Source organism: Peromyscus californicus, unplaced genomic scaffold, assembly GCF_007827085.1.
Source record: "Peromyscus californicus insignis strain IS unplaced genomic scaffold, ASM782708v3 Scaffold_18__1_contigs__length_77618521, whole genome shotgun sequence".
NCBI classification, from domain to species: domain Eukaryota; kingdom Metazoa; phylum Chordata; class Mammalia; order Rodentia; family Cricetidae; genus Peromyscus; species Peromyscus californicus.
Genome location: NW_026294480.1, coordinates 217,243 through 241,122, shown reverse-complemented (window position 1 = coordinate 241,122; position 23,880 = coordinate 217,243). Strand labels below are relative to the sequence as shown.

Genomic DNA, 23,880 nt, shown 5'->3' with positions numbered 1-23,880 from the left:
GCAAACAACTGATACAGATAGAAAGAAAATTTCTTCAGTGCATAGATAAAATATTAATAACCCAACTGGAGAACTGTTGAAGGTGTGTAGAGCAAGGCAGGGTGACAAGACTGAGCTGGACCTAAAATTTGAGTTGAATTGCATAGGCAAAGCAGAGGACCCTGGAGAACTTAGAGATGAGGTACAAGACCAGGTCCATGTGGATAGATGGATGGATGGACAAATGGAAAGGGATGGGCAGATAGCCAATTTGAGTCAGCAGTGAGGGCCAAGTTGAAATGAAGCTCTGAGGATAACTAGGAGTCTTTGTTAGTCCCTAGATGCACACACCAGGTAAATGAAGGGTCATCACTTTTATAACATTAGATGTCCTTTTTATGGAGACCAGGTGTATCATTTACTTTTCTGTTGCCATGATAAAACACCATGACCAAAAGTGACTGACTTATGGAAGAAATAATTTATTTTGGCTTATAGTTCAGAGGGATAAGAGTCCTACATGGCAGCATGTAGTAGGCATAGCAGGAAGCTGATAGATCACATCCTCAACCAAAAATATGAGGCAGAGAAAATCAAACTAGAAGTGTGGTGTGGTAGTTTGAGAGAAAATGGCCCCCAAAGGGAGTGGCACTATTAGGAGGTGTGGCCTTATTGAAGTAGGTGTGGCCTTCTTAGAGGAAGTATGTCACTGTAGGGGTAGGTTTTGAGGTCTCTTTTGCTCAAGCTTCACTCATTGTGACACTCAGTCCACTTCCTTTTACCTTCTGATCAAGATATAGCCAGCACTATGTCTGCCTGCACGCTGCCATGCTCCTCACCATGATGATAATGGACTGAGCCTCTAAACTGTAAGCTGCCACCACAATTAAATGTTTTACTTTATAAAAGTTGCTGTGGTCATGGTGTCTCTTCACAGCAACAGAAACCCTAACTAAGACATGAGGTGAGGCTTATGAACTCTCAAAGCTGCCCCCAGTGACACACTTCCTCTAGCAAGGTTATGTCTCCCATAACCTTCTCTAACAGCACTGCCAAATAGGGACCAGATGTTCAAACATATGAGCCTATAGATGATATTTCTCATTTAAACCACTTCATCAGGTGAGGGAATTGCACCCTTCTTTAGTCTGATGTGTTAAGTTCTTGTGCCTAGGTTTTCTGATAATGGCTTTTATATACCCATATGTTCATATGCTCCTAGTCTACTTTGATGTTTATAGATAATACATTTTTACATTTAATATTAAGTTATTTACCCGTTCATGCCTTGTGGGTAGGGCTGGCTAAGTGGTGATGTCTACATGCACAGTGAGGAGCTCAGATAAACTGCCTTTGCATTTGCCCCCAAATTGGAGCCAAACACTGCTTGTAAAATGGAGTCATTCAGGGAGAGGCACAGCCTGAAAGCTAATATAAATTTTTTAAATAATTTTTTTTACATAATATAAAGTAATTTAAAGCAGAACACAGCCTTATCTCCACAGTAATGCAGATCTGGATTCTCACTTGACCTGGTTTCCTCTTGAGGCTTCTTTCTTCCTGAGGTCAAACAGGAAACACTTCCTTATTCCTTTCTGTGCCTTGAGTAAAAGGTCTTCTTGTAACCTGTTTGTTGATAAGTCAGTTTCCAGGGTCTGGTTTTTGAGGCATCTGGGCCCCAATCCTTTGCCCCATGGGCTAGAATCACATAGCCTGGGGGGCTAAGTCATTGTTCCAATGAAGAATTTGCAAAATTGATAAGGGCATTTCTAGAAGAAATTATGTCTGGAACACACTAAGTATCTTGAGTCTAAGATATGGAATTATCACATGAGATGGTGCTCTGAATATGAGAAGCTAAAGAGTAGGGTCTCAGCCCCTCAGGGTCTCCAAGCACCACAATGCTCCACTGAAGCTGACATGTTACCCTAGACAAAGCTGGGTCATATGATATAAAGATCTTGATCTTAGATAGTCTGAAGCTTTGAAGAAATTGATAAAGGTAATAGAACCCAACATTTAATATATCAAAAGGCTGTTTTCACTTCATTTACCTGATGGAAGCCCAGATAGTCCACAATTGTTGCCGATGCATAAAAGATCATTCCTTCTGCACTCACCACCAGAGCAAAGCCATTGAGAGACTAAGAAGAAAAAACAATGAAATTGAGTTGGCTCACCCAAAATGAAAAGAACAAGAGGTGGTTAGGTCTGCATAAATTTCTCAACATTTCTCCTGTTTTGTATAACCTCTAGAAATGCCCATATCAACTTTCTATCACCTTTTTATAACAGCTCCCCGTTAACAGGAGACCAAGGAAGTTGGCCATGGTTTGTGAGTGTGAAGATTTGGATCTCTCTCCAGGGGTACAACATGCATGTTTAATGAAATAAAAGCAGCATCAGACTGACATAATGAGGCATCATCACAGGAGGAAGCAAAATGGGGACATTTCACTTTATTGTTGAGCCTTCTGTACACTATTTGGGAATTTTTTTCAGCTTTTCTAAGAATTTGTGTACATATTCTCTCCTAATTTTGGTTGTCTATTAAAAAAAAAACAATCTGGGCCCTTCCCCATCATCTTGACTTACTTATTTATGACAAGAGCAATATATTCCTTGAAAGTCTGGTTTACCTTAGAAATCATCCAACTTGGGCACATTTTGGGAGATGATAGGCACAAAGGGCTAGATTTTAATGTTTAATCAATGCAACGGTTATCATTATATTCAAGTTTTAAACATTTTCTTAAACATTCATGGATGCATAATTCTCTCTTACCTTGTTTATAATCATGGAATCTCAGTTATATCCACAATTGTAGGTTCTTCGAAGCATATGGCTATGTTGTGTTTGACTCAGTCTCCTTTTGTTTGAAAAGCAAATCTTCTATGTTCTGCCACAGTAGTTCTCAGAATTATCACCAACAAAAGCGTGCAACATATCCAGTCACTTACTGTCACAATCAGTGAGTATTCTGTGTGTCTGCCATCTATCATTTATTTATCCACCCATCAATCATCTATCTACCCACCTGTCATCTATTCAATATAACATCTTCCATCTGTTACCTCTCTGCCTATTATGTATCTATCAATCAGTTGTCTGTATCTATCTACCTATCTACCTATCTACCTCTGTCATCATGAAAAAAGATAGCAGGGAAGAGGTTCTCATGAGCATCAAGCATGCTAAGTAAAATATCATATTCAATCTCACTGTACCCTATGAAATCAAGAGTCTACTTCACCTGGGCGGTGCAGAATCTGCAGAGTGGGGATCAGTCTCCTAGATGGTGTTATTCATAAATGTAACTTTGAAACATAGATACTTAGAGATCATCTCATTGTAACACTTATTTCCCTTAATTCTTAATATTATAGGTACTCCCCACTCTTTTCAAGTCATTGTCAATTTGTTAGGTGATAAATTATTTTGCCTTTGTAGTTTTCATTTATTTGATTACTAATAAAATTGAAAACATTTCATGCATTCATTGATAACTTGTGTTTTCTCCTTGACAAATGGCTTTTGCATGTCATGTACCAATTTCTCTGTTAGTGTTTATACATGTTAGTAGATGTGGTAAGTCTCACAACATGTAATTGCAGAAAGATCAGCAATGAATCCCTAAAATCTGAAATGGTTGTTACAAAAGAAAGAAGGATAATCACACTTCAGGAAACTGATGAAAAGCCAGCTGTGCTTCATGGAAGCAGAAGGAGGAACAAATAAAAATGAGTGAAATGTCAAGTAACCAAGGCTACCCACAACATCAAAATTTCATTTTTTTCACAATTTTTATGTAGAGTGAAAATCCCCAACAAGAGTCTTCAAGTAAAATGCAAGTTTCTTACATCAGGAATTTACAGACCCTACAACTATTTTGTTGATATGTTTCATATTTCATTCATTTTTGCATATGAATTTCTTTTTTTTTCTTTTCTGTTTTTTATTTAAAAGCTTTTGTTTTTCATTTTCCATACCAATCACAGTTCTCCCTCCCTCTCCTCCTCCCGCTCACTCCCACCTTCCTCCTCCTCCCCCAATCCACTCCTCAGAGAGAGGAAGGCCTCCCATGGGGAGTCAACACAGTCTGGCAGATCAAATTGAGGCAAGACCGAGCCCCTCACCCCTGTATCAAGGCTGAGCAAGGTGTCCCTCCACAGGGAATGGGCTCCAAAAAGCCACTTCATGCACTAGGGATAAATCCTGGTTCCACTGTCAGGGGCCCCACAAACTGCCCAAGCCACACAACTGTCACCCACATTCAGAGGACCCTACAATTTTTAAAAAGATTATATAGGGAGATATTAAGTGTGGCATTTAGAAAATTAAAAATTTAAATAAAACAGGTGGGTTTTTTTTGAAACATATAACTAAACAAAAGTGATTAAAAAACTAAAAAAATCTAACTACCACAGTATGTACTTTTTGTTTGATTTTGGGTGCTAGGGATGGAACATGGCAGGCAAGTATCACTACTGTTAAATACCGATTAAACAAATTAACTTTCTTTTTTTTTTTTTTTTTTTTTTTTTTTTTTTGGTTTTTCGAGACAGGGTTTCTCTGTGTAGCTTTGCGCCTTTCCTGGAACTCGCTTTGGAGACCAGGCTGGCCTCGAACTCACAGAGATCCGCCTGGCTCTGCCTCCCGAGTGCTGGGATTAAAGGCGTGCGCCACCACCGCCCGGCCCAAATTAACTTTCTAATCAAAATTTTCCCACAAAAATATTCACAGCACACTGACAAACAACTTTCCTGAATATATAAATAGCTTTTCCAAAGCAACAATAAAAAGATGAAAAATAAATTAAAAAATATGAGCCCAGGGTTCCCTTGCCCAGCCTTAACACAAAGGGAGGAGCTTAGTCCTACCTCAATTTGTGCCATGCTTTGTTGACACCCATGGGAGGCCTGTCCCTTTCTGAATAGAAACAGAGGAGGAGTGGATTGGGGATGAGAAGGGAGGGAAAGGGAATGGGAGAAGAGGAGGGAGGGGAAACTGCAGTCAGGATGTAAAATAAATGAATAAATTTAATTAATAATAATGAAAAATAGGAGCCCAAACCCAGTTGTTTTAAATGGGAATAATATTTAAGCTAATTCTTTTTTTTTTTTTTTTTTTTTTTGGTTTTTCGAGACAGGGTTTCTCTGTGTAGCTTTGCGCCTTTCCTGGAACTCACTTGGTAGTCCAGGCTGGCCTCGAACTCACAGAGATCCGCCTGGCTCTGCCTCCCGAGTGCTGGGATTAAAGGCGTGCGCCACCACCGCCCCCGGCTAATTCTTTACTGAAGAGAAAGAGTAAGGTCCACAATACACAGTAAAATACGTTCAGGATTACTATCCATCAGAGAAATACAAACCAGAATCACATGAAGATGCCTTTCACACTGGGAGGATAGTTTCAAAGAGACTGAGCACAAAGACTCAGGAACATGTAGGAGACAATTCGGTAAGAATGGAGCCATACACGCACTGCAGCAAACACTTTCAGTTCTGTGGAATCAAGCACACATCCTCCCTAGGGCCCAGACATTCACTCTTGGTACTTTTTACACTTAATAATTTTCTGTTTTATTAAAATGAACATTTAAAATGGTGTGATTAGCTTACTAATGGAATATGCCTCAATCTTTTTGTTTTAAAATATCTGTTTACTTTCTCTAGGAAGGGGAAGTTTTCTTGTAATGGCAGAATGGTCCAGACATTATTGTAGACTTTTTGATCAGACCCCAGAAGCACAGACAAAAAGAAAATTTTTAAAAAGGTGGAATTCTATCAAACCAAGAAGCTTTTGCTCAGCAAAAGAAACAATCAACAGAAGCAGAAGACACAATGGAAAAGTCTATGCAGACTACATTTGACAAAGGATTAGTATCTATAATATACAAAGAACTCATACAACTCAATAATGGAAAGAAAAATAATCTGATTTAAACATGTACAAAGGATCTAATAGACAAGAAGATATACAAATGTCCAACAGGTATACATAAAGTGTTCGGCATCACTGATCATTGGGGAAGACAAATCAAATCACAGTGTGGTTTCATTTCATCTTAGCTAGAACAGCTATGATTAAAAAGATTAAATGTTCCAGGTATGGTAGCCCACACCTTGAATCCCATCGCTTGGGAGGGAGGCAGAGACTGGTAAAGTTCAAGGTTAAATCTTGTCTATATAGTGAGTTCCAGACCACATAGTGGGACCCTGTCTCAAAAAAGACTAAAGATAACAAGTACTGGCAAGATGCACCACAGTTGACTAACTTCCTCTGCCACCAAGCTTGATAATCTGAATCCGACCCCTGAGACTCACATGGTGGAAGTATTTGGGGGTCTTAGGTGAGGGATAATCATCTAGGAGTGCAGTCAAGTACTGTCCATGGAATGGACAAAGAATTGTATGTCCTGGAAAGAAGATCCACTCAGACAGGAAAATGGAGTGAAGGGAGTGTGTTACTAGAGAGTTGAGTAGGAATGTGAAAGCAGAGATCCTGAGGGTGTAGACATAAAGTAATAGTTTCAGATGGGAAGGTAGCAGGCAGAGCATAAGAAACAGTTACAGATTAAGGTGGAATTGAGAAGCCCCAACTACAGAGAGCAAATAAAAGAACAAAAACGACAAAGTTTATTAGAACAGGCAGGAGTCTGCCTGGAGGCTCTCGGTCCTATTTTTATAGACTCCAGTCCCAGACACCCCCCTCCCTGATTTGTCCTGCCCAGGGTGTCCTCCCTCTGATAGGCTCTTTCCTCACCGCTGCCATTAACAGTTTTTAATATCTCAAGAATGGGAGTGGGGTGGAGGCCACAGTATAAAGAAGCAACTCTGGCTGGGCGGTGGTGGCGCACGCCTTTAATCCCAGCACTCGGGAGGCAGAGCCAGGCAGATCTCTGTGAGTTCGAGGCCAGCCTGGGCTACCAAGTGAGTTCCAGGAAAGGCGCAAAGCTACACAGAGAAACCCTATCTCGAAAAACCAAAATAAATAAATAAATAAATAGATAGATAGATAAATAGATAGATAGATAGATAGATAGATAGATAGATAGATAGATAGATAGATAGATAAATAAATAAATAAATAAATAAATAAATAAGCAAGCAACTCTTCTTAAAGGGACCCATCCCTATTACTCAGGTCAGCCCAAGCTGTATTGATACCACTTCAGGAGGAGAGAATTGACTCCTGAATGTTGTCTTCTGACCTCCATATGTCCACTACAGGAACACAAATGCCCACACATGCATGTATGCACACAAAATAAATGAATAATGCATCTAAAGTAGAGTTTATTAAGAAAGACTGGCGATAAGAGGTGCTGTCACTCTTGGTAGGAATGTAAATTAGTGTAGTCATTATGGAAAGCATTATGGCATTTCTTCAAAAAAAATAGAACGATCAAATCTATAGCAACCACTCAATAATCCAAAAGAAACAAAATCAATGTGTCAAAAGACACCTGCATTCCTATGTTCATTGCAGCACTATTTACAGTAGCTTCAAGATGGAAACAGTGACCACCAGCAGACTAAATGGATGAATGTGACACACAGATATGGTGGAATACCACTGACTTATAAAAAGCAATGAAATACTGTCCCTAATTGGGTATCAGCTTGACTAGATCTGGAATCAATTAAGACATAAGCCTCTGGAATACCCTGAGAGGGATTATCTAGATCAAAGTTAGCCTCTGAGAATGTCTGTGAGGGATTTGGTTGATTGCATTAATTAAAGTAGGAAGATACTTCCTAAATGTGAGCTGTAACTTCCAGCTGCAGCCCAGATATAAGGAGGTTGGAAAGAAAGGGGCTTTTACTTCTTGCCTGCTTGCTTTCATATCATACAATGACATTTGCAGCAACCTAGAAGAAACTAGAGATGTATGTCAAGTAAAGTAAGCTGACTTTACTTGAACACTGTATGTTTTTGCTAGTGTGGAAATTTTTAAAAGTTAACTTTATTCAAGTAGAGAGTGAAGTAGAGGTCACTAGAAATCAGGAAGGGAAGGGGATAGAGTAAGGATGGATCTAACTAGATACAACTTTATATTTTATAAGGAACTAGCAGAGAAGGCTTGGAAGATTCTCAACACAGAGAAATGATAAATACTTAAATGGTGAAAAAGGCGTTACTCCAACTTCATCGTTACATACTGTTTACATGTATCAAATGATCACACTGTATCCCATAAATATGCGTGTAACTGTTATGTATCAACAAAACACATGATTTTGTTTTTAGTATTTACCCAAGTGAAATGGGTACAGACATTCATAAACCTATCTGAATAAGGATGTTTATAGCAGCCCTATTCATATTCAAAAGATGGAAACAACTCAATGTCTATGAATTGGAGAATGGCAAACACATTTATGAATAAACATAGAATGGGATATTTTTACATATAAAAAACAAAACAATAAAAAAACCTTATTGATCACATAAAAACATGGTGAAACTTAAAAGCATTTCAAATAAAAGCAATCTAACTCAAAAGAATATGCACTTTATTCATGTAAAATCTGTGAATAGACCAAACATCTACAGTGATGGATAGCAGAAAGTAATTCCCTAGGAGCAGCAGAAAGTAACTGAATTAAAGTGGGAGCAGACCTCTACATAAACAAATTTGATAGACTAATAATGTAAACACTTTTCTAGAGAAAGGTAACTTATAAAAACTGAACCCATTAGTAATAAAAAGCTTAAAATAAGAACTTATGTAGAAAGAATACAGGAAGTGATCAAGAACTACTTCCCTAGGTCTGGAGAGATGACTCAGTGATTAAGAGCACTGGCTGATCTTTCAGAGGTCTTGAGTTCAATTCTCAGCACCCACATGGCAGCTCACAACCATCTATAACTTTGTCCCATGTGATCTGATGCCCTCTTCTGGTGTGCAGACATACTTGAAAACAAAAATAACTAACTAACTAAATAAATATTTAAAAAATAAAATAAAAAAGATATACTTCCCCCAAATGCACCAGAGTACAGATAGTTTTAAGATGGAATTCCACCCAAATATTCAAAGATCAGAAAACAACAATGCTCATGAATTTATCTAGAGATAGAACATAAAGAAAAATTTTAATCCTTTTAAACAAGTATGACTTCAACAACTTAACTTTGATATGAAAGTACCATAAAAAAAGAAAGTTACAAATCAATATTATTTTTGAGGGCTGGTGTAAATGTGCTAAACAAGATAGTGAATTTCACATTAAGAAACAATGACCAATTTGATCAATGATCAACAGTGATCCCAAGTATATTTGCTTCAGTAATGTAAGGTTGGCTCAATATTGATAAATCCATTAATATACATTATAGATCTAAGGAGAAATACCTGAGTATCCTCTACAGAAGTAAAGAAGCCTTCAATAAAATTCAACACTCATTTCTAAATTAAAAAAAAAAGTAATTTCTTAACATGGAGGCAGTTATGGAGGTAGCAATTTATATATTACTCTTAAGGCAGCAACTTACTTAAAGGGGGAAAATTCCAAGTGTCTTTAGTAAGACCAAGAAACAAAGCAAGGATGACTGCTACCACCCATATCAGGGCAGAGACTGGCTCAAGTGTGTCTGCCTCTTGGTTTCATATATAAAGTTTCAAAGACACCATGAAGCTTACTCTGTCTACAGCCTTCTTTGCACTGTGACAGTGGAACTTGGTAATCAATCCACAAATTGGGGGGATGGAGAGAGGGAGGGAGGGAAGGAGAGAGGGAGAGAGAGAGAGAGAGAGAGAGAGAGAGAGAGAGAGAGAGAGAGAGAGAGAGAGAGAGAAAGAAACACTAACTGGGAATGAATGGCCTAGGCTTTTGAAACCTCAAGACTGGCTCCCAGTGACACACCTCATCTAACAAGGTCACACTTCCTAATCTTTCCCCAAACAGTTTAACCAAGTAGGAAGCTAGCATTTAAATATATGAGCCTCTGGGGGCCATTCTCACTCAAACCACCACAGTATCTGAAAAAATGGAAAGGTATCCATCCATGACTCTAAAGAAGGCTCAGCTTTCTAAGTGACAAGTTTTAGGCTTCCTGAAGACCTCTCCAACGTCATAACAAACCAAATTGACAGAATCAGGAAAAGCCCGGGTTTAATGGGTAAAGCGCTCCCAGGTGATCCCCCTCCCCGCCTCAAGCAGAGAGGAGAAGGGGAGGAGTCCAGAAGTCTGTTTTCCTGGATGGTGCTTATATATCCCCTGTGGGAGTCCTCCTGAGCCTCTCTGGGGGAGGAGCTGTGTTTGGTGGGCTTTGAAGAGGTAGGTTTAGGGAGAGGAGCTGTGTTTGGCGGGCTCTGAAGGGGCAGGTTTGGGGAGGAGCAAGGTATAGATTTATAGAAATGGATTAATTTAAGATAGAAGAACAGTTAGCAAGAAGCCTGCCACGGCCATACAGTTTGTAAGCAATATAAGTCTCTGTGTTTACTTAGTTGGGTCTGAGCAGCTGCGGGACTGGTGGGTGAGAGAGATTTGTCCTGACTGTGGGCCAGGCAGGAAAACTCTAGCTACACAAGCCAATAAGCAGCACCCCTCCATGTCCTCTGCATCAGCTTCTGCCTCTAGGTTCCTGCCCTGTTTGAGTTCCTTCCTGACTTCCTTCAATGATGAACATCAATATGGAAGTGTAAGCCAACTAAACCCCCTTCTCCCCAACTTGCTTTTTGGTCATGGTGTTTCACTGTAGCAATAGAAACCCTAACACTCACCATTTTGACTAGACTAATTGGCCAGCAAGCTCCCAGGACCTGACTATCTCCACATTCTCAATATTGGGATTAGAGGCACACACATGTTAATATGTAATGGCTTTTACATGGGTGATAGAGATTTGAAGTCAGGCTCTCTTGTTTTCACAGCAAGAACTCTTACCTACTGAAGCATCTCTTAAAACTCTCATTTAATGACTTTTTGTGAAAGTTAAGTCAGCAACTAAACAGCAATTTTAAAAATCAAACATTATAACACAATACAATCCACAATACTAATTTTATACTTATATGCTGAGAAATGATGTAGGAAAATACTAAAAGATTTTGTTTTCTGTAAATAAACACATTCTGTAAGGCAGAAAACTCTATGTATAATAAAAACACTGCAATTCATAACATACAATAGTCTGAATAGGAGCTGCGGTGTTTGAGGCAGTTTGTTGGTGTTGTGCAGCCTAACAGAAAAGTGTAAATATGTGTATTCAGAATCAAGGCTGCAGTGGGGTTGTGAGATTCAGGAGAAGACAGTGCTATCAGAAATAGCTCAAATTCATTACATGTCTGGTTTTGAATTAATTTTTGGTCACTGAGCAAACATTGTATTCAGAAACTTCTTACTGTAAAATTTTCAAGACTTCTACATCCTGTTACATGATTCCAATGTGGAGTTGCAACCCATAGCAAAATTCTGGATATTTCCACTTGTATGTATTTATTTTATATGCACACCATGGTACTTATGTGGAAGTCAGAGGACAAATTTCAAGAGTCAATTCTCTCCTCCTACCCTGTGGTCCTGGGTATTGAACTCAGGCCATTAGGCTTGGTGGCAAGTGCCTTTACCGACTGAGCCATTTCACTGGACTCATAAACCAGATTCTTTAAGAGGACAGTCTATTGTTTTTAGCTGTATCTTTCTGTGTGTTTGATGCTGGTAAATAACCCAGAGCCTCACATGAGCTGGATAAATTGTCCACTACTAAGCTGTATTGCCAGGCCTATATTTTTAAATTTCAAAAATGTCTTTTAATGTTATGACAAAATATACAAAACTCAACATTTTAAACCATTTTTATTTTTTTCATCTGTTGTGTTTTGTTTTTTGAGACAGGGTTTTTCTGTGTAGCCTTGGCCATCCTGGAACTCACTCTGTAGACCAGGCTGGTCTCCAACTCAGAGATCCCCCTGCTTCTGCCTCCCGAGTTCTGGGATTAAAGTCATGCACCACCACCACCCAGCCATTTTAGCCATTTTTAAGAACACAGCACAGCACAGCACAATGGCATTCATCACAATTCACAATGTTGTATGATCACCATCATCCATCTGAAGTACTTTCTGCCCCCAGCCTTAGCACCCCCCATCTAATCTGCCTGTACTGATTTAATCCTTCTAGAGGTACGTAAGTGAACCCACACGGCATTTGCCCTTCTGTGACTGGGTTATTTCTCATGGCATAACAATCTCAACATTCATCTACCTTGCAGTATATGTCATACATTCCTTTCTTGCTCCCTGGCATTCTACTCTCCCCTTCTATGGATTCCACTTTTTCAGATTCCACAGAAAAAATGAATTCATGAAATGATTTTCTTTTTTTTTAAATGTGGATTATTTTACTGGGCAGTCTTTCAGTTTCACTCATGTTATTGCAAATGGCAAAAAATACCTTCTTTTTTAAAGCTAAATTAATATTCTATTGCATATATGCGCCACATTTTAGAGTCTGCTCATCTAGTGATGGATATGTGGGTTGTTTCCATTACTTGGCTATTGTGACTAGTGCTATAGCAAACACAGGAGTAGAGTATTTCCTCAACATAATGATTTCATTTCCTTTGGATACACACTCTTTTTTTTTTTTTTTGGTTTTTCGAGACAGGGTTTCTCTGTGTAGCTTTGTGCCTTTCCTGGAACTCACTTGGTAGTCCAGGCTGGCCTCGAACTCACAGAGATCCGCCTGGCTCTGCCTCCCGAGTGCTGGGATTAAAGGCGTGCGCCACCACCGCCCGGCTGGATACACACTCTTTAGGAGGATTGCTGGGTCATATGGTAGCTCCATTTTTAGTTTTTGGAGGAACATTCATACTCCCCCCCCCCCCCCCCCCCCCCCCCCCCCCCCCCCCGCAATGGCTGAACTCACATTTTCATCACTTGGGTGAAGTAACATCTCAGAAGTGGATTTGATCTGCACCTCCCTGATGACTAGTGACTAAGCTCCCATGTCTATTAACTTTTGTATATCTTCTTCTGAGAAATGTCTATCTAGGTCATTTACATGTTTTAATTTTTTTTATTTTTTGATTTTTCAAGACAAGGTTTCTTTGTGTAGCCCTGGCTGTGTAGACCATGCTGGCCTCGAACTCAAAAATCTGCCTCCCTTTGCCTCCTGAGTGCTGTGATTAAAAGTGTGCCCCACCACTGTCCAGCTTCCTTTGCATATTTTAATCATTTTTTGATAGTTGAATCTCATGTATTTTAAACATTAGCCCCTCATTGAATGTATGTTTTGCAGATGCTTTCTTTCATTCTGTGATCTGTCTCTGTTTTCTTCACTGTGCAGAGGATTTTACATTGATACAGTCCTGTTTCTCCATTTTTCCATTCATTTGTTGATAGACACTTGGTGGCTCCTCTTTCTGACTTGGTGAAGAGGGCATCTGTGAATGTGGGTGTGAGTTGTGCAGGCCTGTTGGAGAAGGAAGGTATGGAGGGTAAGTGAGGGTCCATTTGACACTTTGCTCTTCCTGCAACCCAGTGGGATAAAAGAAGGTTTAGAAACTTGCAGTGAGGCTTGAATGTCACTCTGCTGTCTTCACAGCTGGCAGGCTCTTCACAAAGGGGCATCTAGTACTTCTGATCCACATCTCTTGTGTTCTGGCTTCAAGTTTTTTGTCCAGAGTTTTTGCTCTGCCTATATCTGATCTTGGTGGGGAATATGTCCAAGTTTGGAAGCCCCTATATTCCTCTGGCTACTGCTTTGCAGGGTCTGGGCACAGCTTGGGTGGGTGAGATCAGAGCTGAGGCTATGGAAGGGTAGAAAGCTGATGCCAGCATAGTTAGGGCTTGGTAACCTCAGCCTAGCCTAGTGCTCAGGCCCTAGAGCTATTATCTCCACCCAGCCCATGCCATAGGAACAGTCAGTTCTGTCCAGAACGGAGAGACCCAAATCACTACAACTTTCACTGTTGGCTATTGTCCATCACCCAACTAACAGGCCACTGCAGGCCCCTATCCAAACAGAGATGAGAGTAATACTGGGTTGCACTTAGGGGTGGTTAGTGAGTAAGGTATCACCACTGCATGAGAACTTAGGCTATTATGTGAGAACAAAACCAACAGGGCAGTAAGTAGTTAAAATGTGGAAGGTAATGTCCTCAACTCTGATATAATGGCCATTCCAGGCAGCAATTGTGGTGTTCGGGACATCTCTTCTCTCTCAGGTGAGGAGCAGATGTGCAGCAGGATAAGCCAAGCATATGTCCTTAGTATTGAGCTCACTGGGCAGACATAGCTCAGTTGTGCTTTCCAGATCCTGCAACAGCTTTTCCCAGCTCAGTGCTTGCCACGTACTCATGATGTCCTACTAATAATAGTTCAAAGACCAAAGAAATTTTCAAGACTTGAGTATATAAAATGTCTTCTTAAAAAAGATTTTATGAGATTAGTCACAAGCAAAAACAATCTTAATTTTAACTCACAAGGCAGAATTTTTTTTAAAGACCATAAAATGCTTTTGTGGGATCATATGGATTCAATATCAGATTGACTTTCTAGTCCAGAATTGTCATGCCAAATTCTTTTACACATGTGGAACCATCTTTCAAATATGCATCATGAATTTTTTTCTTTTCTCTTTTTATTCCTACAAGTTTTTTTCTTAAAAAAACAAAACAAAACAAAAAACCCATGGTACATGGAAAATGAGATCACTTTTCCAAGTGGAAAAAGGATTTAGCCCTAAGGTTAAAGACTACATTTTTTAAGGAAAAAACTACATCTATGTTTAATTAGTAAAAGTCACAGCATGAAGCACCTGCCACTGAGGATGGTGATCAGTACAGCAAGGGTCAGTGGCCTGATGGCCCCTCAGCTCTGCCCTGGCATTCCTCCCCACCCTCTGCACACAGGGAGGCCAGCACTTTGAGAAGTTGTACTTCCTTTGGCGAACCCTGACTATCTTGATTTCTTCCAGTCCCATGGCAGGAAAATAGCCAGCATGTACTTCAAAGATTATTTTTGTCAAGGTCACAGCAGAGGGAAAAAGAAAAAAAAAGAGAGAGAGAAAAGGGAACAATTCTCAACAACTCCTCTCATCTCTCCCCCTTGGCATTAGGGGAAGTTGGAGCAAGTCGCTCCCCCTGGGAGTTGCTGCCATGGTTACTGCACAGCAACAGGCTCCTAGTCACGCGAGCAGTGCTGGGCAGGCATTGGGGCAGCTGGCTGGGCTTCCTGGAGCCAGATCACTCGCAGGGGCTGTGGCATGGAACTTGCGTGCGTGCAAGCACTGTTCTAGCCGGGGGAGTGGAATAAATGGCTGTTTATAGATGCCACAAATAGTAAACTCAGCCTTGAATTTCTTCCATGAAGCAGCTAGAGCACTCGAAGCAGTTCCTGAGAGACCATGCTAACCATGGCTGCAGAGACAGCAGGTGTGGACAGCCCTGGGAACATCACACCCACTCCACTAACTCTGTCAGAAATCCCTTGCTGTGTTCTGTCCTACTGGTGAAAGAGTCTACAGCTAACCTACAGAAAGTTAGAAACTGAGTGGGCAGTGTGCCCATCTCAGACTGTGTATGGTTAGAGGAGTATGCTGGACAGTGCAGGTGAATGGTATAGAATCCTGAGCATCAGAAAAGCAACTGAAAAGAGGTGAAGCCTTAGCCCTAGATATCTGAACCACCCTCTGGGTTAGGGACGAAAGCCACACATCCCAATCAACAGGAATGCTGCTAGGTGACAGAATGTAATGCCTGACTGGCATGTGGAAGACATCCCAACTGGGAAGGTGAGTTTTTGAAGTCTTTCTTTGGAAGAACAACTCCCAAATATTTTGTCTCCAACTCACTGCAGCTGGAGTGCTGGAGGTACTTGAATTTTATGAACTTTCTTCCAGGACTCTGAGGGGTCTGATAATTTTTCCAAAAGTTACAAAACATAGTAAATGACATGGCCCCAGCTGAAGGGAACTGCTCTGAAGTGGGCATCCCTGGGATCATCTGTTTCCGTGGTACAGCTTTCCCATCTATATCTATGTACAGGCTAGCCACAGAGGCAGGTTGCTCCTTCTTGGTGAAAACACTACCTTCACATTCATAATGATATGTATATGTTGAATTCCTGAGAGAAAAAGTACTTCAAAGGCATTGGGAACCAATAGACCCAACAGTTATAAATCTTGGTAATGAAATGTAGGCTTCTCTGTCAGAAAGGCCTAAAAGGAGGCAAGAAGCTCTGGACCATGAGATGAAGTTAGGACATTCTGTAACCTGTTTGTTGAGGGTCCCAAGAATCAAGGAGGGGCATTGGGGAATCCAGAAACCCCCAAAATTCAGATCCCAGTCACATTCAGAGATCTGCCCTGGATTCCTGAACTATGTACTTCATTGCCCACCATTTTAAAAGCCACGGACAGAAAAGGATAGATCTTCTCTACCCAGTGGTTACCAAAGGTAGGTAGCACAGACCATCACCTTCATCTACCAGGCCCTCACACTCAAGCATGGCTCCTCCAGACCTGGCAGGTCTGCCCCGCTCTCCTGGTACATTTCCCAGTGTGTTCCCTTTTTCTGTACCTTGGAGTTCCTGAGTGTTGGTTGTGAGTCTCTAGGATTTTTATACCTTTTCTTTCTAGCCATGGCCTCCTGAGTACAAAGAAGAAGTGGGTAGGAGAGAGGGGAGTCTTATCCTTTCGGCTCCATCTCATATCCCTAACCCTCAGTCTTCCTCCCAGTGACCAGTACATGGTCACACACACAGAACGCAAGTCGAGTGTCAGTCCAGCACATGGGGCCCCAGGAAGATATCCCAGCTGGGAAGGTGAGTTTTTGAAGTCTTTGGAGGAACAACTTGAAAATATTTTGTCTCAAACTTACTACACTTGGAGTATTGGAGGGACTTGAATTCTATAAACCTCCTTCTAGGAGTCTGAAGGGTCTGTGGTAGCTTTTCCAAAATTTACAAAACATAGCAGTGAAGCTCAAAGAACTGCCTGGCACATGGCTGTGGCTTCCTGACATATAAGGTCATCCCACAGCTGTTTCTGTAAAGCATTGCAAGGCAGACTGGACAGAGGGCAGCTAAAAACTGGCAGGCAGCCCTGTGTTCTGCAGGAGTTGCACTGTCCTCCAGAGCTGGGTGTGCTCCTTTCAGGAACTTATGAGATTCCCTTCATCTGAGCACATGATTCAGTGAATCTTTTGTTTGCAAGCCACTTATAACCAGAGGACTTTTGCTATCTCAGTTTGAGGACCCACAGCAGCCTTAGGCTCAACATACAAAGTCATCTACCCAGAAAGTCTCCCAGACTGCTGTTTATTACCTTCATTCATGACAATCTCCTTTGTTCCATTATATATATACCTTCAGTTCAGTCACACCAGGGGAAGGTGGAGACCCATAAAGGCCAAGGGAGCCCAGGCACCTAAGGTTGTCTGGAGTTGGGGTGTGGGAGGCAATCGCCTAAGCTGGGAATTTGACAGTGAACAGCCTGGGAATGGTTATGTTCCTGCCCCTTGCCAGGGTCTTTAGGACCATCCCTGACTGGCGGGGCCTGCCCACAGAGGCAAAATTCAAAGATGGGAAAGTTCATACCACAGAGCTGCTACCCAGGCACATACTATACAAATAGTTCGCAGAATGGACCCCTGCAGTGAAGGGCTCTCTTATAAGCCCCTTTCTACAGGTAATACCCTCACTCAGGAAGCTGGCTGCCCTGACCACACTTTCTTCTACCTCTCCAGCGGACCAGGGGTGGCCAGTGTCCCCAGGCCTAAATCCCTTGTCTGGTATTCCAGGAGCACAAGCGAAGAAACCTATGAGACATCTATGGATCAAGCTAAGGAGTTGATGTAAGTGTGACTATCAGTAGCACCTAAAGAGACAAGGAAGATATTAGCAAAGGAAACAAATGATACAATTATTGAGAATGAAAATACTAGGTATAAAATGTGATAATGTACAGTGTGCATGAACATGGTGTGAAGATGAGCAGTAAGTTCTTGTGCCTGTGGGCACAGGGAAGGGCAGCTGTACAAAAAAATAGAATGGTAGGTGGCTAGCATAGGGACAGTCTTTGAATAATGCCAACTCCTAAAAATAAAACATGGAACAGGGAATGAAGGAATAAAACTTCCAGAACTGAAGATGATAGAGGGCACAGTCAGGGGAAGTAAGACAAAAGGTGCATCATAGTGAAATTTAAGGATGCCACAGGCAAAGGAAAATGTTACAAAACTTTCAAAGAGCAAGTGCACCAGGGTGGAGCAATCAGGCCACCAGGCACTACACTCCTGGAAGATTTCATATCAAGACTTACAGTAGCAACACCCTGAAGAAGCCCTCTGGAGAGAGGCAGATCTGGGCAAGAAGATGGCCAAAGGCTCTGGTTGGTTTCTCAGTGGTCCTGTCAACACAGAAAAAGAAGACAGCAACAAAGACAAGAACCTGTGGTCTACATGAAATCAACATGAGGCCTGGGACACAGTAAGTCTGGGAGCTCTCGAAGGTACCTGAGAGGGCTCCTATAGAAGGCCTGGTAGGTAAGAACAATAGCACATGGAAGACATGTGAAGGCTCCATAGTCAACTGGAGTGTTAGAGGAGACACCAAAAAAAGTGTAGAGAGAAGCAAATACAAATATGACGGCAGAAACCAGCCCAACAAGTAAGAACCAACTAGAGTATAGTCACCCCTAAAAGTAAAGCTCACTTAGGGAAGAGAGTCCGTTGGTACACTGTCTGCAAGAAGCTAACATAGAAAATGATATACAGGAGGGACAGAAAGATACCCTGTGAAGTGAGGAATCAAAATAAACCTGGAGCATAATTTTATCATCTGACAAACTGAACCAAATTTCAAATGTACAAGCCCTTAAGAGATATGTGGAACCGGGTGGTGGTGGCTCACACCTTTAATCCCAGCACTCGGGAGGCAGAGGCAGGTGGATCTCTGAGTTCAAGGCTAGCCTAGTCTACAAAGCAAGTTCCAGGACAGCCAGGGCTATTGCACAGAGAAACCCTGTCTCAAAAAAAAAAAAAAAAAGATAAGTGGAGCCCAAAGATTTCAACGAAGATGAGTACTCACCATGGAGATGGACCCCATAGTTTCCTGCCCTACACAGAATGGTTTTGCGCTCTTCTCATGTCCTTGTTCTAATTCATTATGTGCTCACATAGCAGGCAGCTGCTGGCTCCTTCAGTTCAGTCAGTCACTGCATCATTGAGATCCCAGGCTTGCCTGACACCTGCCACAACATGCTTCCTTCTGAGCCTCTCAATGTCCTCAGTATACTTGTAGAACAGCACAGACTTCTCAGAAGAGCCAGGCCCAGCAGACTCAGAACCCTTCAGTGCCCTGGGCAACCTCTCTGCATAGAGTAAACGAATGTCCCTGTCTACTTCATTTTCTTTTCACTTATCCTTTCACTAATTGTGCCAAGTTTGGGTGTGCCCCCCCATATCAAGTTAAACCTAATCCTACTTTGTGCTGTTGAAGTGGGACCAGGTGAGGCTAATAGGAGGTGATGATGGACCCCAAAGCCTTTTATCTCAGTGGTGGATCAATCGCCCACCACATAATAATACTTTGAACCTCCTCAAATATCTGCATGGTTCCCACTAGCAAGAAGGCTCTTGTCAGATGTGATTTTTTGACCTATGACCCCCCCCCCAGCCTACAGAACCATGAGCTATATAAGTATCATTCATAAACCACTTGGTCTATGAGGTTTGGTTACAACAAGAGAGAACAGAAAGAGACATCTCCTTACCTTTTGAGTTGAATCAACCTTGTGGTTGCATCCTTAGACAAGCATCCTGTCTATTCTAACCTTTCTTGGTGCTTCTATCTCCTGAGTCAGTTGCCTACTGGCAGCCCCAATGTCTCTGCCTCTGGTGAGACATTATGATCTAGGTCCCATACCTGCCTCTTCTGTGTCCTGGATTTAGCAGAGAAATCCTCTGGTGAATTTCTGAACAACATCATAGACAAAATAACCTAGAACTCCAGAATGTCTGGAAATGCCTTTCTTCCCTGGGGAAGAAGGTAATATCATGGTTTCCCCCCATATTCCTTGGTACCTTGCCTAAATTGTAAGACCCTTGCACTAAACCATATGACAATGATGAAGGGAAAAAAGTCTAAAAGAAACATCATCTTTCTAGTCAGGACCAGGAAAACAAGAAGGCAGCAGGTAGAAGGATCTTGAAGAGGAGGCTGTAGGTGATGGCAACCTTCACCTTCTGTGTATGAACTGTACTAACTCAGGTCACTCCCAAGCTATGTGTGAGGCATATGGAAGAAGGAGAGGGATGACTGAGAGATGGATGTGGCAGGAACCATGTTAGGACACATGTAGTGCTGTGGGAGGTAGATCCATGTAACACAAATCCAAACAGATGATCAAGCCTGGATCCGGTGCTCACAGAGGACCTGGATGTGCTGATTGTTGCTAATGCTAACTAAATAAAAAATACTCAGCATTCCCTTGAGGGTCTCATGGACCTAGAGTCTCATAGCACATAACAAAACAAATCCAGGATACAGCCTGATTTGGTTGCATCAAAACACTTTCTGCCTACTCAGTATATTACTGAATATACTAAGAACTAGAATTTGGTATTTAAGGACAATAAAATAATAATTCTCAAATTATGCAAATGGTATGATTGTCAGATAAGATTCTGAAACAGAAGCTATCACTACACTACACATGATAAAGATTAACACTGGGGAGCAGAATTTTTTTTTCATTGTGCCAGGGCTTTATTATATAAAATATTTGTCTATTATTAATAGACTGTTTGCAAGTACAACATAGACTTCTCAAGAGTGTCTCAAATGGATAGCTTTTAGAACACTCTGTTAACATTGTTAGTACATATATTTAGATTTTAGGCTAAAAGAGAAATTGTCTTGGTTTACCATTTTCTTTTTTTTAATTAAGAAATTTTCTATTCACTTTACATACCAACCACAGATCCCCCTCCTCCCTCTTCCACCCCCCAGCCTTCCCCCTCAACCCACCCCATCCCCACATTTTTCAAATCAAGGTCTCCCATGGGGAGTCAGCAGAGCCTGGCACCACTCAGCTGAGGCAGGTCCAAGCCCCTCCTGGCAGCACCAAGGTGTCACACCCTAGGCACTGGGCTCCAAAAATCCCACCCATGCACCAGGGATGGATCCTGGGGAGCGGAATTTAAAGTCAACAGAGAAATATATCTTATAAAATGGAACTTGAGATTTTGGAACTGAGAAATATAGAACATAAATATTTCACTGAATGATCTTAACAGCATATGTAGGTGACAGAAAAGAATTAATAAATTTAAAGACAATTCAACATAAATCATCTAATCTGAGAGAGAAAATATCAGGAAAAACAAATGTGCAGATCCTCAGGGACCCATGGGACAATATAAAAAAGGTTAGTACCTATATAGCTGTTTCAACTGAATCTCAGAAATAGAAGTCACAGAAATAATCTCATACAAATTTTTTCAAGAAAAAGAATGGTTAAAAAATACCCAAATTCGCCGGGCGGTGGTGGCGCACGCCTTTAATCCCAGCACTCGGGAGGCAGAGCCAGGCGGATCTCTGTGAGTTCGAGGCCAGCCTGGTCTACAGAGCGAGATCCAGGAAAGGCACAAAGCTACACAGAGAAACCCTGTCTCGAAAAACCAAAAAAAAAAAAAAAAAAAAAAAAAAAAATACCCAAATTCAGTGAAACAAATAAATGTACTGGCTCAAGATCAGTGAAATAAAAACAGACAATCCCCAGGATCCAAGCCCAGAAACATCATTACTAAGGATCAAAATGAAGAAATCCGTCCTAAATGTAAAGCATTCAGGAACTATTGGAAAGTAAAAAAAGATCGGGGAGAAGCATAATAGGGGCTGTCCAGTTTACTCAAAAGCAAATATGACAAGATTTTTGTTAAGCCAGAGGTGTGTGCATATGGGGGTGGGATGGGGAGATTAAAAGTCATTTGCTGTGCTCTGAATCTCTGGAAAGCTTTAAAGTCCATCAAATGGGTGAAAAGAAGGAATGAAAGACAGGGTAGAACAGATTTTAAAAAAATATTGAAATAGTCCTAGGAGTGGGAAGTTATCTTCCCAAAGTATGCTGTATAAATTTATTCCTTGCAAGGATCTATGACTTCACCTAACCTAAGGTACTACCATCAGCTTCTGGAGAGGCAGGTATGGCTAATGAGAAAGCAGTTGCTGCAGCACTGACCCAGAGCTTGTCGGACTTGAGAAGCCTGATCCAACATAGCAGGCAAGAGTGGGTCCTGCTTCTGTTTGTTAGGCTTAGCAGTCAGAACCAGCTCACATGAGTAAGTACATCAGGAGCAGGGCATGAGATATATGTCTGTCCACAATAGTGCACCAAGATGAGGAAGTAGGGTGATTCATAAAGAATGAATTATAGAAATATATAGTTATGAATTATAGAGAGCTAAATATAGTAGTGCCTCCTGTCCATGCTAGTGCACACCACACTGCTCTGTTTTGTTGAGACAGGGTTTCAAGTAACACAGCCTCAAACTCACAATGTAGCTGAGACTGGGCCTTGAACTCTGTGTTCTCCAGCCTCAGCCTCCTAAATGCTGAGATTAAAATCATGAATCACCATATCCAGCTTACATTGTTCTTTTTTAATAAAAGAGTTATGAACTTTATTATAAAAAGTGCAAATTTTAAAACACTGAAATTAACCCATCCAAAGTATGTACATCTCAATAAACTTCTATACAGTTAAAATAGCCACTTTATGGAACAATTAATGTTAAGTGATAAAATCTTTTTATGTTGTATTAAGACTTTCTATCCGCCCCCCACCGCCTCTTCTTTTCTTCCTTTAGCTGTGGAATCCCAACATCACTTGGTACTTGATTGTAATGAATGACAGTGGACCCCCAAAGATACTGTCCAACCTTGGTTCAATTAGTTCCCAATACAAAACCTCCAGGCCCCTTGAACAAAATATTCTAATCTCTCCACCCAGCCAGATTCTGCACCTACTTCACCAGGGTGTACTGGAAGAGTCTGACCCTCCCCTTCATCAATTTTCATGAAACTCCCAGATCAGCTCAGGTTCCATATTCAGTGTCTCAGCCTAGTCTAGCCACACCTGCTTGTGCAGTCCCTAACCTCCAGGGACTGGTCAGAACAAGCCTCACTTCTCCTCAACCTCTAAGCCCTTCAAGTGCCATAGTCCAACATATTTTCCCAACCAGAGAGAATCCAACTGATCCTTCTCTCCATGAACCTTCCCCAACCCTAAATCAATCCCCAGACTCTAGGCTTAGACCAAGATGTACATCCTGCATGCTAGCCAAGTACCCTGTGTTTACATGATTTTATTCCACCTAATCCATATCCAACCTCTAGGTCCAACCTATCCCACAAATCCTGTGTTCTGCCACAGCCTGCTCTGTCCATATCAGACTCAGAGCTAACAAAAGAAGTCCATATGCCCAGATCTCATCACAAAAATACAAACCATATGAAAGATCAAGCCAGTATCTTCACCCCTAAACCCAATGAGAATTACCTGGATAAACCCCAGAGCATAGTTTCAAAGAACAATAATAATCTTTATTAAAGAATTCAAGAAGTTTAAGGAAGACACAAAGAAATGGCTCAATGAACTTAAATGTAATAAATGGCTGATTGATGTTCAATAAAACACAAACATAGGCTGATGATAACAACTAAAACAATCCAGGATTTGAAAATGGAATTCAAAAAAGAGATAGAAACACTGGGTAGAACTCAAACTGGGATGAAGAAGGAATTGAAAAGTCAAAACCAAAAAGCATAACTAGAAAACCTGAAGAAAAGCCTTACAAGTAGAATTAATCAAGAAAAAGTTAGAAATCAGGACTTGAAGATAAAATAGAGGATCTACACAAAATAATCAAAGAATATGAATATTTTT

General features: G+C 41.1%; 1 protein-coding gene across 1 annotated transcript in view; it reads right to left on the bottom strand.

The window, feature by feature from the left end:
* The window catches only part of Ahrr (aryl hydrocarbon receptor repressor), an 86,832-nt gene that overhangs the window by 19,824 nt on the left and 43,128 nt on the right, over positions 1 to 23,880 (bottom strand). The window contains exon 4 of the mRNA XM_052742785.1: positions 2,034 to 2,123. Coding sequence (XP_052598745.1) covers positions 2,034 to 2,123 — 90 coding nt within the window. The remainder of the gene's footprint in view (positions 1 to 2,033; positions 2,124 to 23,880) is intronic.